General features: G+C 36.2%; 2 protein-coding genes across 8 annotated transcripts in view; one reads left to right on the forward strand and one right to left on the reverse strand.

Annotated features, from left to right (window-relative positions):
- The window catches only part of rbm47 (RNA binding motif protein 47), a 28,535-nt gene extending 23,715 nt beyond the window's left edge, over positions 1 to 4,820 (forward strand). For 4 of the 7 annotated variants that reach the window (XM_079849745.1, XM_079849749.1, XM_079849750.1 and 1 more), the window contains one exon: positions 1,369 to 4,820. In XM_079849745.1, the coding sequence (XP_079705871.1) occupies positions 1,369 to 1,620 (252 nt within the window). In that variant the 3' untranslated portion in view covers positions 1,621 to 4,820. The remainder of the gene's footprint in view (positions 1 to 1,368) is intronic. The other 3 variants (XM_079849746.1, XM_079849748.1, XM_079849747.1) reach the window with 1 other exon arrangement.
- A 522-nt stretch (positions 4,821 to 5,342) lies between these two features.
- On the reverse strand, positions 5,343 to 15,955 carry tyrp1b (tyrosinase-related protein 1b). Its single transcript, XM_079864773.1, has 8 exons — positions 15,870 to 15,955; positions 12,939 to 13,294; positions 12,532 to 12,842; positions 11,264 to 11,468; positions 9,828 to 9,995; positions 9,476 to 9,655; positions 9,238 to 9,387; positions 5,343 to 7,562 (listed from the first exon to the last, which is right to left on the reverse strand). The coding sequence occupies exons 2-8, from the start codon at positions 13,291 to 13,293 to the stop codon at positions 7,363 to 7,365; spliced, it is 1,569 nt and encodes a 522-aa protein (XP_079720899.1). The 5' UTR covers position 13,294; positions 15,870 to 15,955; the 3' UTR covers positions 5,343 to 7,362.
- Between the last annotated feature and the right edge of the window lie 1,285 nt (positions 15,956 to 17,240).

Genomic DNA, 17,240 nt, shown 5'->3' on the forward strand with positions numbered 1-17,240 from the left:
TCTAATCAGAGAGTTTAATTGACATGTAGTTACAAAGCTACTTATAGTCAACAGAATGTTCAAAAGAGACCATCAAAATAAAGTGTTACCTAATTTTTAACTAGAAAAGGAAGTCTCTTGTCAAAAGAACTTTGAAAGCCTTGTCTGAAAGCAAAATTTTGAAGGGTTTAAGGCCTTTTATACTCTACTTACTTTAATTCCTATTCAAATTCCAATTTAACTCCCTGTTCAATTAAAGTTCCAACTCATTAATTAAAGGGACGCCAATTCTTAAAATATGAACCCAGACAAGCATAAAATGTTATAGCCTATAATGCAAGAATTCACCATCATATTAAAATACTATTATAAGTCTAAAGCAAAGAAAATGGAATTTGTAAAATATCAGAAAAATAATGACAATACAGATCAAAAATACACAATGTCTAGTAAAAATGCAATTTAGTGCCTTCACATCTGTATAGAAATCTGTATGGATCGTGCGCTCATACATTCATGATATGTAAGCAAACATATAACATATAAGAACTTTAATAAGACTGTCAATGTGCAAATTTTGCTCGTTGTCTAAAACTCAGATTATAGTCTTTATTTCTTGTTGATTTATCGCATCTAGTTTGGACTCTGTGTAAATCATGGTCAGTGTGGCAAGAGTGAAATCTACATGGTGAACTTTTTCACCCCCACACGAAACTCCCAATCATGCAGATTCCTATTGGAATTACTGGATTTTGTCTGCAAAATACCTCCAACCAATTGTAAATGTAACCGCACCTTAACTTTTTCCCCACCATTGATGAGATTTTCCATCATAACACAACGCTTCCCAGACATTGACGAGTTTTTCCGGCAATCCGTGTTTTCACTGTGCATCTTCTGAAATAGTATAGCATCTCCGGATCCAAAAACCAAGTGAAGATCCGCGTAAACCAGAAGGAGCGGATAGAAGTTGCTTACACACATTGTAAGCTAACATGATCATCAAACATTTAAACATTTACCGAGAAAAATGACAAACCCACAAAGAAGTATATGTCTATGCAAGCTTTGGGGTGTCGATAGACTCAATCTACTAGAGCTATGCTTTGATCATGGTTCTGAATCTTATCCAGATGAAGTGTTGACGAAAACATGATTTTCACTTCTTTTTTTAATAAACTTTACCCAAATTTAAATGTTGATAAAAAAGAATAAAAGCTAGAATCAAATTTTGTTGTTGATGTAGAGCAGAGGCTTTGTTCTTTCTTTTGGATATATTGTACACAAGATTTTTGTAAAAATGATCAAAAATGTTGACGCTGACCGGCAACTTTTTCAGTAAAGGCTGGCTGGGAAAGAGTTAACAATTGATCTCTCTCTATCTCATAGGGGCGACCTATAACTCCCATCTATGCTATGGCTCATAATGTCCAGAGGATCCCGGCTACAGCTGCCAGTCTGTATGGGGCTGGGTACATGCCTTTCGCCACCCACGCCAACACTGCCACGCTGGCAGCGCTGCAGAAGAACGCTGCGATGGCCGCCGCAACCTATGGAGGGTACGCTGGGTACATGCCTCAGGCCTTCCCTGCCACTGCCACCTTCCAGATGCCCATCCATGATATATACCAGACCTACTGAGATACCCGCAGCATCAATCACAAACACCACATCACCACAGGCCATCAGACATTTACGCTGCATCTATGAAGTCTGCTGGTTAACTGAACCACGCAGAGTGAAACTGACATACTCACAACAAAACTAACACCGTATGACTCGTGTGAAGCTCCCTGGAAGCCTTTAGATTTGTGTACAAGTTAACGCTGGCAGCAAGGATGTAGATTTCTGCTAAATTCACTCACAGCCTCATCAGACCCCCTGGCCCACATTTATTAATCCAGACGTATGACCTAGACCAAAACCACTTTTATATGCTACTGATTAGCTAACTAGGATAGGTAGACATTTGTGTTATATGTTGTGGACTCAAACCCCTGCAATGTGACCAGAACCTTGCCCACTTTCCCTTTAGACCAATAGTCTGTCAGTTCGACTTCTTAAAGGACTTGACCACACTTGCTGATTTCCAAAGCCATCACACGACTGAATGAATGACAACATGATCATTTGCATATTTTATCATTCTGCAAAGGTGTTGTTTATTAGCTGATCACCAGTACAGTGGCGGACTGACTCCGAGTGATATGTTCATATGAAGAAATTCAAAACCGAGCATTTAAGACTTGCAGAAGCACATCACCTACTGACATATCACCTGACATATCTTCCCCACACACTCCAGCTGAGAATCGTGAGCCAGAGCGGTTATGTCATCGCACAATCCTAATACCACTCCTCTGCGTTCACGGCCACAAGAATACCGAAGGAGCGTTGTAGTATTAGTGGCCTCTATGCTTTAGTGCATTTACTTTTGTTTTGTGAAGAAAAACGAAATTGACAAAAAAACTGTAAATGAACAAAAAACCTGCTGAGCAGAAACTTCAACAACCACAGAAGTAGAAGATTTAAAGTGTTTCATGAAAATGCTGTATTTTGAGTATAACATATATTTGCGAAATGTTTTGAAGATGTCGGAATCTTCCGTCCACTGGGTTTTCCGCACACGAGTCCTGCATTCATTTTTCCTCCTTTACTGTTTATTGCTTATGCATTTTTATATTTAGATTATTTTAAGTTTGTGCTATTTAGTTGGCTTGAAAACTTTTGAGCTGTTGTTTTTATTGTCTAGAGGTTATTTTTTCTTTTCTGAACTGGAAGATAGACAAACACTGTTTTCCTTCTCAGAGGCAAAATAAGTTTGAGTGTTCAAGGAAAAGCAAACTGAAAAAAAAAAAAAAAAGTCAGTTGAATCTATGCTGGATAAAATTTGTTCTCTGTTAAAGGAACAGATCACCCAAAAAATGAAAATTCTGTCAACATTTATTCACCTTCATGTCATTCCAACACTGTATGACTTTCTCTTTTTCTATGGAACATGAGAGAAGATATTTTGAGAAATACAGCAATGCCAAGGTTATGGGTTCGATTTCCTGGAATCCATGAATTAATGGATGCAGATTGTTGATTTTTTTGGAAGTCAGTGGGAACCAAAAACTTTTTGGTATAGGTTTGGAAAGACATGAGGGTGAGTAAATGATTTGCAATGATTTTCAGAATTTTCATTTTTGTTTAAACTATGCCTTTAAAATGTTTTAAAAGCACAAACTGGACTGACAAAAAAATAACTGGGTTGAGGATACAGCACCATTTATGATGACTTAAGGTCCCTTCACACCAAGAACAATAACTATATTGGCGTCCACAACAACGCACAATATCGTTCTGTTTATTCTGCGCAGTTATGTCACCTGCCACTTTAAGTGCTCAAGCTCTTTAAAGAAGGATGGATTCTGATTGGCTGTCAATGTTTTCATCAGCTGGAAAAATACCTTCCTTTGTGTTGTGGTGTGACTGCTATTCTTTTAAATTTAGTTTTTTTTTTTTTTTAAACTCCATTCATTTTGTAATCGTTATAGTTATCACCCTTGGTGAAAATAGGCCTTTAGTTCTGCTTGCTTGTGCTGGTTGTGTTTTAGTTAATAGTTGATGACCAACTGTGAGCAGCCCTTATTTTTTCAGACCACTACTGTGATTCCCAGCATCCAGTCCTGTGCATCATTAGGAGAACACAGGCTCCCTTATATCCACTTTTGTGCCATTAATACAAACTGCACCTGAAGTACTGTTCCATTTACCGCTGAACCAAATATGTTGATGTTGTTTATTAACGGTCTTGAGTCGCAGGATAAAATCAGGTTAATGGCGTGATTCTCTCATTCTCCCGATCATAATTCCTCCTATAGATGCGTGTAGACACAGCTGACAGGCCATAGAGTTTTATAGTTTGAATTCTTTAGTAGTTTTAACCCTGCGTTTTTGTAGATCACACTCCATATTGTGTAGCTACTGTAGTACGGTATGTGCTAGTAAAGATGACTGTTCTGAGGTGCACTTAAACATTTTGGGGGGTTTAGAAGTTCTTGTGTATGTACTGTATGTGCTTTATAATATGTGTTTGAGCAGGCACTTTTGTTTTTTTTAGGGGTATTGCGATACTCCTAGAACTGGAATGAACTGGACCAAACTGAAACCAGGGAGCTCAGAGAACCTGTTAATATCCTCATTGCCTTTTCAATGACTGCTGTATGTAATATCAATGTCCTCTTGAAGAATGTTGTATGCCACCACTATGCCTTCTGTAGGACTGCGTATGTCACGTGCCTTTATTCAGACTGCTGTCTGTCAAGTGACCTCTTAAACACTGTTTGTAATACCACGGTGCCTCTTCTCTCCTATTTTCTTTCAGAAAGTCAAGTTTTTCTTCTTTTTTTTGTTTTGTACTGTTGTGTCTATGGGGGCTCTGAGTGTTAGAGTGCTGCTTTATGTTGTATTATGCTTCCATGTTCTAACAGAGTTGATGTTTTATTAAGTATAGCCTGTTTTTCTTTTTAGACGGGGATAAGTTCACAATATACAACCAAACAAAGAACGACAATCCATGCAGTTCACATCACGTAAGCTAGAGACACATTTTTGCACACTGCTGCCATCATCGAGGACAATATCTTTCGGTAATGGCATGTCAGTGTGTGTTTGAGAAAAGTGAACTATCCCCAGTAGTCTGTTATCTAATCTTTTATTATGAGCGAAGCAGTCAGGATATTTAATATATACAGTACATTGTTTTTGTGTATGAAGTAAGAGGAAATGCTATAATATATTTTAAGAAGACTTTTCCATCTCATTGTATGTGCTTTAGAGAGTTTAACAACAACAGAAACGTTTCCTTTTTGCCAAAGTGTTCAATGCAATTAAACTAATGCGAATGTGTGCATGTGTGGATATATAAAAGTGGCAATAAGTTGCCAGTATGGTGTCAATACTGGCCCAAATTGATCATGCATTCATTGGCAAAACTTGCTTTCTTTTGCGACCATTTCATAAAACACTACATGTGTAGCGTTTTTTTTTTTTTTTTTTTCCTTTTTTTTTTTTTTTTTTGACTTGTTTTTTGTTACTAAAAAACAAATGAACAAGACAGAAATGACCTCGGCTGAGGACATTTAGATAATGTAGAATGCTATTGCCAAAATATTCTTATCTTTCCTTTTTTTAAGATCTAACTGTTTTCTTTCTTGCATTGTTTGTTTAAGGCTTTTTGGCATTGTTGTATTTATAGAGGTAGTTTAATAAAGCATTTTCAAAAAGAGGAGTATGATCTGTGCTTGCCTTTCCTACATGCATTCTTTGCCCTCCATTATTCAAACAAAATGATTTCACAAAAATTATCAGCAATTTTTCAACATTTTAAACACTAACTTTACTGTTTTATTTCTGTTTTTAAAATGATCTGATCAGATAATGTAAAGTTCATTAGATTCAATTTTACAGACAATGATGGTCTTTCTCAATTGAAGATGTCTTCTGGTGATGAACAATGTCCTCAAGTGTACCAAATGGTTTTAGCTAAAGCAGGGATGCCCAATCCTGTTACTGAAGAGCTACATTCCTGCAAAGTTTGGTTCCAACACTTAATTACCTGGTTTCACAAACAGGACTTAGATTAAGCCAGGATTAGGTCTTAGTTCAATTAGGATATTTAAGTAGCTTTTATAAATGTGCCTTAGGCAAAAAACATTACTGGTGTGCATGAGACAAAACAATGGCGCTGACATATTTGAAGATATGTCAGTGCACGAAACAACTAACATGCATTATAGTCTGATCCGGTTCCTGAAGATCTTAATTAGTTGGTTCAGGTGTGTTTGATTAGGTTTGGAACTGAACTTTGTAAGACGTTTGTCTTAGACAAAAAAAAATGTCACCCCAAAAAATTAAAATTCTGTCATTTACTCACCCTCATGTAGTTCCAAAAATGTGAATAATAGTTTTCGACTAGTTTTACGATCTCTATGAGCTTTTTGAAGCGTCAAAGTGGTTGTTGCATAGCTGTCAACAGAGGGACAGAAAGCTCTCAGATTTCATCAAGAAGATCTTCATTTGTGTTCCGACGATGAACGAAAGTCTTACAGGTTTGGAACGACATTAGGGTGAGTAATTAATGACAGAATTTTCATTTTTAGGTGAACTATCCCTTTAAGATTCAAACATGCAGTACTATTTGTACCACTAGGGGGCAGCAGTGCAGAGGGACCAGATGAAATGGCATCTGAGCACCTGTGTTATTGTAATATGGCTGAAACTGTTTTTCTTAACATGGCCATTAAGTGCAACGAGGTTGTTCCTTTTTCTTTGTCTCGAGAAGCTACTAAGTAGAAGTGTCATGCTTGACATGAAATGGCTTGCTGAATTGGTTATTATTGCCACTCCCCAGTGGTATAAATATGTGCAAGGTCAGCCATGAGGAAACAGGCTTTATTTAATGTTTTTTTCTTTGTAAATTGGGTGACATAAGGTGAAGTGGTACGAATGTTTCATGATTGATTGCCCTTTAAATATCATCAGAAAATCAAATGTTAATAGTTGCCACAAGGGTAGTTGTCATTTCAAATGTTTTCATTTTCATCACAATCATGCTTCACTGTGGATACAATCAAGCTTCAAGCAAATAAAAACGCTCCTCTTAAACATAAGCCACCATACAGAATACAAATCACTTACACATAACATTTATGGTAGTTTTTAATTATTATTTTAATTTTTCAATGAAAATTACAATATGTATTGTTCCAAAATTGCAAAAATTGTCATCCCATTAAGGTGCGTTTTATTCTGGACACTTGCACTTTTGTTATGATTGATTATGATTAGTAATCACGACACTATTATGGCATCACACGAACCATAGTTTGGGTCTGTGTATAGGGATGTGGATATTATCAGGAATTTTATATTTACGGTAACTTGGAGGAGTTATTTTCTTGGAAAAATAATTTACGTACCGTGTATATAAAATGTACTTAGGACTACTTATTTACTTATGTAATGTTGGCACTCTTTGAAAGTTGGTTCTTGCTGCAGAATCGTCTGCGCTGAAAGTACACAAAAATTAAACTTTTTTTCACTTTTATCAGAGTAATATAAAATAGGTCACACTGTACAATATGTGTTCAAAGGGCATTCATAAGCACTGTATAAACTCAAAGAGACACATTAAACAAGGGCACATATGACAGTATTTTCAATGTCTCGCTGGACATGAAAAATATTATAATAGCCATAAATTTAGCACCTGTGTCCACAAAAAATTGACAATGCTTTTGAATGCTAATGATTCATCACTCAAACTCCTCCAGTACAGGGTGGATGCACAGTGCAATAATAAATGTGTTTAAGATGTGTGTGTTTTTAGTTCCTCAGTCACACCACAGACTGAGAACCATGGCGCTGGTCCTCTGAGTAACGCCTGAACTGTTCCCCTAGCAACGGCTCCAGGCCCTCAGCTGAGTGGTAAGAGCGTGCCCGAACAGCACACCCGATGGCTCCTCCCACCACAGCCACAACAAGCACTACGGCTACAATCGCTATGGTGATGATCTCTGAAATAGTGTATGACCGAGCTGGGGAGGGAGAAAGAGAGAGATTTTTTGGTTATATGTACTGTTTGCAGTGTGTGTGTACTCCTAATGAGTGTGCACTAACTTGTATGGGTTAAATGCAGAGGACAGATTCCGAGTGTGAGTTACCATACTTAGCCTTCACATGTCACTTTCACCACAAATGTATAAAGATGAAATGCATTTTTTAATCGAACAAGTGTGGCGGCTGCCATTGCTCTAATGTTGGTTTGCTAACGGCCTTTAAACTGGTGTCGTGACAAATCGGGGAAAATGGCAAGTATGAAGGTCCACCTCTAAACCTAACCATCATTGGGACATAAGCAGGTTGTAGCCTACAAAATCGTATGAACAAGATTGCACAAATTCATTCAATTTAGCCACCGATTCAGCAAAACATAAAATAGTTATGAATTTCCATGAGATTGTGTTGATAAAATCACTCTATGATGCATGTTATTTGAACTGTTATAATGAGTATTAAAGGAATAGTTCACCCAAAAATGAAAATGATCCCATTATTTACTCCGCCATCTGTGTATATGACTTTCTTATTTCAGCTGAACACAGTCGGGGTTAATAATGGTTAATAAAGGGTTAATAACCACTTTCAGGGTTAATAAAGGCCTTAAAGCAAAAAATATCCATATTTAAAACTTTATAAACTATAATCACTGGTTTACGGCAAATGCGCTCGTTCATGAGAGTTACGTGGCTTTTGCAAGAGGTGTCTATTGGCCCTGTCCCAAATGGCACACTTCATATGCACTTACGGATTTATTAACCCTCTGGACTACTTTTATGATAAATGGATGCGCTTTTTGGAGCTTCAAAATCTCGGGCACTATTCAATGCCATTCCTGGGAAGAGCCAGATATTATTTAATATTACTCCGATTGCGTTCGGCTGAAAGAAGAAAGACATACTCCTAGGATGGCTTGAGGATGAGTAAATTGAACTATTCCTTTAATGTCTATTTTAGTTATCTTACGTACAGTATTGTAAATTAATATTGTTTGTGTGCTTGGTATAACTCTTAACTGTATGAATGACTCGACTCGCCATGATGACACTGGTGGAAGAAGCAGGTGAACATTTCTTTCGCCTAATGGACTGTGCACAGCAAATCAGTGACTTCCCGGTGATTTTACTTTTAAAATGGCTTAAATATTATCCCTTAAAAAGGCAATGTGCACCACAAGATACACACTCTTGTAGGAGGCATGAGAAATATATGTTTTAACCAATACTGTTATTAATATAATGATGTGGGTCATATGACTTGGTCAAATTTTTTGTGTTCCTTTTGTCAACCTGATCTAAAACCAATATGTTCATCCATGGTGCTGGACAGTCTGACTTTGTGGAAAGTAATTGTATATTAATCTTACTTTTCTTCAGCAAAAAGAGCAATCAAACAGCTAATATTAATTGTGTCTTAAGATGCTGAAATAGAAAATTAAGTCATACGTTTTATGCAACAAATTAAAAAAAAGATGCGAGCAAATGATGACAATTTTCCTTTTTTTGGGTGAACTATTCCTTTAAGTAACCTAACTTATACACTTAAAGTTATACTAATAAAGCTTTCCAGAAATGAAAGTTCACATGGTTTATGGGATTATTATGCTTTTTTTTTTTTTTTTTTTTGCTGTGTATGCTATCACCAGTCACTTACTTGGCCACTGAACCTCATAGGTGTAGCCCAGGTTGTCTGGGGCGGTGACAAACATTTCAGCATTTCTGATTGGTGGCCAGAAAGGGACCATGTTGAACTCTCTGTTGTGACCAATCGGAGCATTTTCCTCAGGATAGGCCACTGTTCCTGCTGCATAAGCACAATGAACACTGGTTAGGATGCAGCTGAAACATGAAATTCTTTTATGTATGTGTGTGTGTGTGTGTGTGTGTTTTACCAGCAGTGTGCCGCTGAAGCCATTCATCAAAAATAGCATCAGTGAACGTGTGAAGCAGGACAAAGATGGGGTCGTTTGGTGACAGGTGAGTCTGTCCACCTGTGCCATTTAGAAACAAATGAGCCAGGTTGTGCAGACTCCTCACTACTGGGTCATAGTTTCCCTGAGGAGCGCTGTAACCTAGTGACACAACAGAACACAAATTAAAAGTCTCCTCATTTCTCCAAAAGGCTGCAAAGAGTTTATGCAGGTGGTGGGTTGTTTGTTTGGTATGCTAGTCTCTTTGTCTGTGGTGGCTCCAAACATATTTATTTTAGAAATACTGTTGTCTGCAGCTGTGTGTGGATCATACCCTCAATAGTGTTCCTGAAGCTCTGAGAAGAAGTTGAGTAATACGGTGGGGTGTCGAAAGTGTTCAGCTCTAGACAGTCAATGACATCCTGTGGTTGTGGTAATCTCTGAACCATGGGTCGTGCCACATTACCAGCGGGGTTTCTTCTGATTGGACTTGACTCTGAATCTGAATACACACGAAAGCAGAGAAGGTACATTTTGATTTTGAACTTCTGATACATTTTGATGAAGGTCATTTTTTTTCTTCAGAATCTATTAATTTGTTTAAAAAATACATTATAAATGCAATTTAAACACAGACTGACTTGAAAACGATTTTTCAATAATGGGTATGTTTTCATTCATTTTTGATATTTAATTTAGAGCCATTTCATAAAGTAAAAAAATGTCTGGGTGATACAACTGTCCTGATATCATAATAAGAAAAAAAATCGAATTAAACTTCTCATTAAGTGTCATATACATTTTATAAAGGGACAACTTTTTTTCTTTTTATTTTAATATTGTAACAAAGCTGCTTAACTGCTTATTAATATATGAAAAACTTTTGTCAGCCAAATCACGTGGTGCGACCAACACAGTCAAATGGTCTAACAACTAACAAGGAATAATAGTAATAATAATAATAGTAATAATAATGAAAATTACCCCTAAAAGACCATCATGACTGTATGTCAACGTCAATAAGTCTTTTAAAGATCAAATAACCTTTTTATGATAATGCATGATTTGTTCAGGCTGTAAAATGTCATGTGGTGCAACTCCCCAAAAACAAAATGATGTAAAAACTATGTTTATCTCGAAAAGTATTGTTAAAGAAAAGTAGTATGTATTGACACATATATTCAAGGAAAATGTTATTACTTTTTACTTGATGGTTGCACCTCATGACATATTTAGAGTCATTCAGTTTAAAGTTTTCATGAAAATGGTAATGAACATTTTTCAAAACCAAAATGAATAAAACAATATTTTTTTAAAGAAGCTTGGCAGTTTTTTCCATTGTGATCTGTCATTAGTCTTTGACCCATGAGCCAAATCTCTTCACGAGCTCTCGCAGACTGTGAGAAAGAAGCATCATAAGATTGAATATTATAGTATTCCGTTTGTCTGCAATCGTGAGTCACATACTTGCAAATACTATCACATGATCCTAATCGTTCTGCCCATATAAGGTTTGATCTTTCTTCTGAGCTCTCGAAATGCCTCAAAGGATTAGTTCAAACAGCATGTGAGCAGTCTTAGGTCTTGGAATGCATGAGTGTGTGTGTCTTACTGTTGCAGATGGTCTCCAATGTCTCACACTCCCCCACACTCTCACAGATCTCCCACCGGGTAGAGGACACACAATTAAACGTGTGTTTATGCGGAATTCTGTGTATATGTGTTTGAGTGATGTGTGTGTTACTGGTATGTTGTGCGAGTGTGTCGTACTGTTGCAGATGGTCCCCAGTGTCTCATACTCCTCCACACTCTCACAGATGACTCTCCACTGAGAGAACACAGAGTTGGAACTGATGCCATTGGTGTCAAAGCTGCTTCTGGCTCCCAGCAGGTCATCAGTGCAGATATCACACTCATTGCCTCCTATAGCAAAGTTCCAGTACGGCAGGGCAAACGACGGGTCCCCCAGCATGTCCTGCACACACACACAAACACACACGCATATCCCCAACATGTCCCATTAGCTGATTTTTCTATCAATAGGGAATTGTTGATATTTCTGCTCACTGCACAAGATAATAAGGCTTGCCAAATTGATTTTTCTGGAGTACAAAGCATAAATCCAACAAAACTTTAGACGTTTATGCTTAAAACAAGCAAAATGTACAAATGAGGGAAGATAAACTTCATTCAAGATAAATTCTCTGAAAAAAAGTCTTATTGTCTTACATAGTTTTTAGTTCTCAAGAAAATTTGTTTTAAGGATATTTAGATATTTTTATTGGAAAACAACAAAAAACACTGATTAAAGATGAAATCATTTTAAATAATTTTTTTCTGCCACATAAGAAAAAAGGCTTTTCATAATTATGATCTAAAAAGTCATCATTATCAGAAAAGTCACAATTATAGCATTGAAAGTCATAATTTTGAAAAACTCTAGTAATTTTTATGTATTATATAACTTAATTTAATGTATAGTTTTATGTCTTAATTTGGACTTTCTATGACATATGATGTGAAAGTCATAACTGGCCTTCCATACTAAAGGGAAGTTTCACCCCAAAATGACCTATTTTGATTACTCACCTTCATCTCATTCCAAACCAATATGACTGACTTTCTTCCACTGAATACAAATGACATTTTAATGAATTTTAAAGAATGTATTATTCTCACTTTTCTACTTGATCTTTCAAGCTTTAGAAAGAATATCAAACCATCATAAAAGTGGGCCAAATAACTGCTGTGCCCTATTCCAAGTTTCTGAAGTCATACGATATATTTGTATAATAAATAGATTAATCATAAGTCATATAATTTTCCTAAAAGTGTGCCTGTTTCTCAGCAATAGCTATGATTTTAGAAAACTTAAGATACGAGAAAGATCCAGTACGCATTACATTTTCATGGAAATATCTCCTTTCGTGTTCCATGAAATAAGAAAGTCATACAGTTTTGGAATGACGTGACATTATTTAATGGGTTTCTAATTCAATTTCCTGTTGTATAATTATCATTATCATGATTTGTGTCACCTGCATGTCTCTCTCCAGTTGCAACAGGTGGTACCGGTGCCAAGTGACAAATCCTGGTCCTTCGTGAGAGAAATCCACACCTCCGAAGCTCTGCTGGCCTGGACCCATGTAAGTCTTACTGACCGAATAGTAGTGGGTCCAGACAAAGTAATTATAGATGGTGATGTTCTCAAATTGATCAGGCCCGAAAATCTCCTGATAGCGGCGGGTGCAGATGACCAGGTCAGGATGGACGGTTCTTTTAGCCTGGTCCAAAGCGTTCACAAAAGCTCTTTTCTCATCTGTAGACATCTGCATGACGTTACGTCGCACTGGGGACACAAACAGACTCAGGTGAGAAAGAAAGCAAAGCATACACATGTGTACTGGATGTATTTGCAGTGCATATTTGGGATGTTTATCCTCACCCACGGTGACTCTTTGATCACAGTTTGGCCCTGTCAGACCATGTCGGCATTGCCCACAGTTAAATCCACTGAAGTTTCCGTTGCATTGGCAGGTTCTGTTAAAGAACCGCAGTGGCCATCGTTCTCTATCATCCCGGCCATCGTGAGGATACTGAGGTCCGTGCGGGTGACGGTCGGCAGTGATTGACACGCATTGACCTCTGCCAGTACTGGATCCACACTCATCATTGGGCAGTCCAGTAGGTGATGGGCAGCAGGTGCCACTCTGCAGACCTTCTGGTGTCACACACTGACGTGGGAACTGAGCGTGCGTCAGCACAACGCACATCAGCACTAAACACACACTCTTCCACATCCTGGAAAAACAAATATGGACCCGCATGTATTATGCTTAAAGGGTTAGTTCACCCAAAAATGAAAATTTTCTCATAATTTACTCACCCTCAAGCCATCCTATAGGATGGCTTGAGGGTGAGTAAATTATGAGAAAATTTTCATGAGAAAATTGAATGATTCATTGACTAGTTGAATTTACTAAAAAAAATTATGTTAATTGGATCCACATAATTAATTTTAGCTACATTTAAACAAATGCATTACGTTGAACTAATTTCAGCTTAATGCATTTGTTTAAATGTAGCTAAAATCAATTGTGTGGAACCACTTACGATAATTTTTTTTAGTAAATTCAATGATTTCAGTAAATTCATTGAATTTACTAAATGTTTTTATCGTAAGTGGTTCCACACAATTGATTTTAGCTACATTTTAACAAATGCATTACGTTGAACTTAGTTCAACGTAATGCATTTGTTTAAATGTAGCTAAAATTAATTATGTGGAACCAATTAACATAATTTTTTTTAGCAAATTCAACTAAATCAATGAATCATTTTTTTCAGTGTATATGACTTTCTTCTTTCAGTCAAACAAAATCGGAGTTATATTAAAAAATATCCTGGCTCTTTCAAGCTTTATAACGCAAGTGAATGGTACCCTAGATTTTGAAGCCCCAAAAAGCGCATCCATCCATCATAAAAGTAATCAGCTCCAGGGGGTTAATATAGGTCTTCTGAAGTGAAGCGATGCGTTTTTTAATGTTCATATTTATAACATTATAAACTATAATCACTGGCTTCCGGTAACGGCCGTACGCGAGTCGAGTTCTGGCGGAAGAGTGACCTCTGACCCGACATATGACGTATTGACGAACGAGGAAGCACAGAGGATAGAGCAAAACAAAACATCGGTCACTAATTAGAAGTCTAAAAAGGTCGGAGAAGCTCGAGTTGTTTGAACCGCGAGAGGCGTCTACTCTCACCTAAGCTTACGCTACTCCTACATCCTACGTCATGCGTCGGGTCAGAGGTCACTTTTCCGCCAGAACTAGACTCACGTTACCGGAAGCCAGTGATTATAGTTTATAAAGTTATAAATATGGATATTTTTCTTACAAAAATGCATCGATTCGCTTCAGAAGGCCTTTATGAACGCTCTGGAGCCGGATGGATTACTTTTGACATGGATGGATGCACTTTTTTTTTTCCTCAAAATCTCTGGTACCATTCACTCCCATTATAAAGCTTGGAAAAGCCAGGATATTTTTTAATACAATTTTGTTTGGCTGAAAGCAGAAAGTCCTATACACCTAGAATGGTTTGAGGGTGAGTGAATTATGGGATATTTACCCTTTAAAGGATAGTTCACTCAAAAATTACAATTTTGTCTCAGTTACTAAACCTCCTGCCATTACACACCTGTATTACTTTCTTTATTCTATGGAACAGAGCACAAGTTGAACAGAATGAGAATCATACAGGTTTGGAGAGGAATGATGGTAAACCAGTTACTTTTGAGGGATGAAATATCCCTGTAAAATGACACGGATTGTGTTAAGTTAATTAACATGTCCAATATCTAACGATCGTAAAAAAGCTGCCTTTAGAACTTGTAAAATTGGCAAACTATTTAAAAAATGGTTACACTTTATTTTGATGGTCCACTTTAGACATTCTACTAGATGACTTTCCAACTACATATCAATTTACTCATTAGATTATTAGTAGATTATCAGGTTAGGGTTAGGTTTTAGGGTTAGGGGTTAGTAGAATAAGTTGACATGTAGTTGTAAAGTTACTTATAGTTAGTAGACTGTCTAAAGTGGACCATCATAAAACAAGTGTTACCAAAAAAAAAAAAAAAAAATACAAAAACAATTCTTAATCACTATTTTTGTCTCATTTCCAAGAATAGATACAGTACCTAAACTTAAGATGATAAATGTATAAGCAAAATTTTAAGCGAAATATATATAGAATTAAAAAATTAATTAAATACATTTTTAAGATGATTTGAACTCAATATTTCCCCGCTGGAAATTTTTCTTGTTTTAAGCATAAAACTTACAAAAATATTATTAGATGCTTAAAACAAGAAAAAAAAAATCTTGAAAATTTTATTTATTTATTTATTCATTTTGCAATTAAATTGGATAAATTACATGTGAAGAGAAAATTATTTAATCATAAAGCGTTGTTTTTTTCTCTCTGTTTTTGTTTTAGGCTTGCAGTTGTATAACAGCCTTCCAGAAACATCTAAGTTATAGACTGTTCAAACTTCATAACCTCAAACTGTCTAACTTGCAGACTATGTCCTCAGAGTAAACCCACACACAGATCACGTACATAGTTCTTACAAAATAAAATCAGTTATTTCCTTCATCGATTTGTCATCTCAACTCTTATGATACCAAAAAGAACCTGACAATAAAGCACATGCATATAACTCACCCTGTTATGCTCATCATTAATTCTGAACTGATTTATTAAACAACAATTCATCCATGTCATGCCCTATAGTGGGCCATAATGTCAGTCTTTAAACAATGCAGTGATGTGTAAAAAAAAAAAAAAAAGATAAAAGTATAAGTACCTTATATCATCCGTTCTCTCTTTTCTGCCCACTCTTTCTCCCACACACACTGGTGCCCCCCTGTGCTGCCCCCTGTCCAACTCTTTTATACTTACACCCCTCCTGACTGCACTCATCTCCCTGATCCCTCCATCCCGTGATCAGCAGCCGGTAGAGGGAGGGAGAGGAGAGAGGGAAACGGGTAAAGACAGAGTCCACAACTTTCTTACCTCTTTAATGAATGTGGTTCTTCATTTGCGTATATTGGTTTGACATTTTCAAAGGTCTGATGGATCAGTGATCTTTGCTTTCATAACAGGCAAAAAAGTGGACTGAATTAAACCATTTATGTAAGAAAAGACACATGTCTCCTGTCTGTTACGATAGGGTTGTGGAGGAAAGATAGGAAGACATAACATTTGAATGGTTTTTAATTCTGGGCACTTTCAAAGTAATACATTTTAATTAGTACATGCCAAACTTAAGTTTTCTATGGAATTGGACATATGTTTACAAGTAAATGGAAATAATTTAATGCAATAAATTGATGTGAATTGCAACTATGTTCAGCTTCATCTAGACAAAAGAAAAAAAATCAGTCCTATGGATTCAATTCCAATTTACTCTACTGGAAAATATTTTTCTTTTTATCTTTTTTTCTTCTTGTTTTTTCAGTAAAATATCTGAACAGTCTTAAAACAAGATAAATATACTTAAGAAGCATTATATGATAAGATAAATATTGAATTAGTTTATTTATCTCACCCCATGGGCAAATTGTTTTTAGATGTTTTGAGCAAGAAAAAAGCTCAATAACTCAATTCCAAATATATTTTCGGAAAACAAGTCTTAATATTTTATGCAGTTTTGCTTAAATGTATCTTTTCCCCCCAGAATATAGATATTTTAGCTGAGAAACCAGCTCAAAAATGTATACTTTTTATCCTTGTGTACATGCAATAGCTAGATGTTATTAATGAATGAACTCTGCTTTTTAACACACTGAAAAAAAAAATGCTTTTCTTAATATTTTTGTCTTGTTTTCCGTACAAATATATTATTTCTTAAATCAAGATACATTTACTTGAGAAGGAAAATGGCATAAGCTATCAAGTCTTGTTTTTTAGGCAAGTTTATTCTTAATACCAGAACAAATATCTGCCAGTGGGGTCAGAAAAATTATCTTAAACTTAATTCAAAGGGAAAACAAGATCTTTGGCAAATATTTTTCTTATTTTAAGCAAAAACTCACTAAAATTTAATCAGTTTTTCAGAAAACAAGGCCTGATTTCAAAATTGCTTGTCAAATAAATGATTATTGACTTAAGAATGTTTAGATATTTGTACTGGAAGACAAGACAAAAATACTGGGTAAGAAGATGTTCTCTTTTG

This window comes from Squalius cephalus (genome assembly GCF_949319135.1).
Source record: "Squalius cephalus genome assembly, chromosome: 2".
Taxonomy (NCBI): Eukaryota; Metazoa; Chordata; class Actinopteri; order Cypriniformes; family Leuciscidae; genus Squalius; species Squalius cephalus.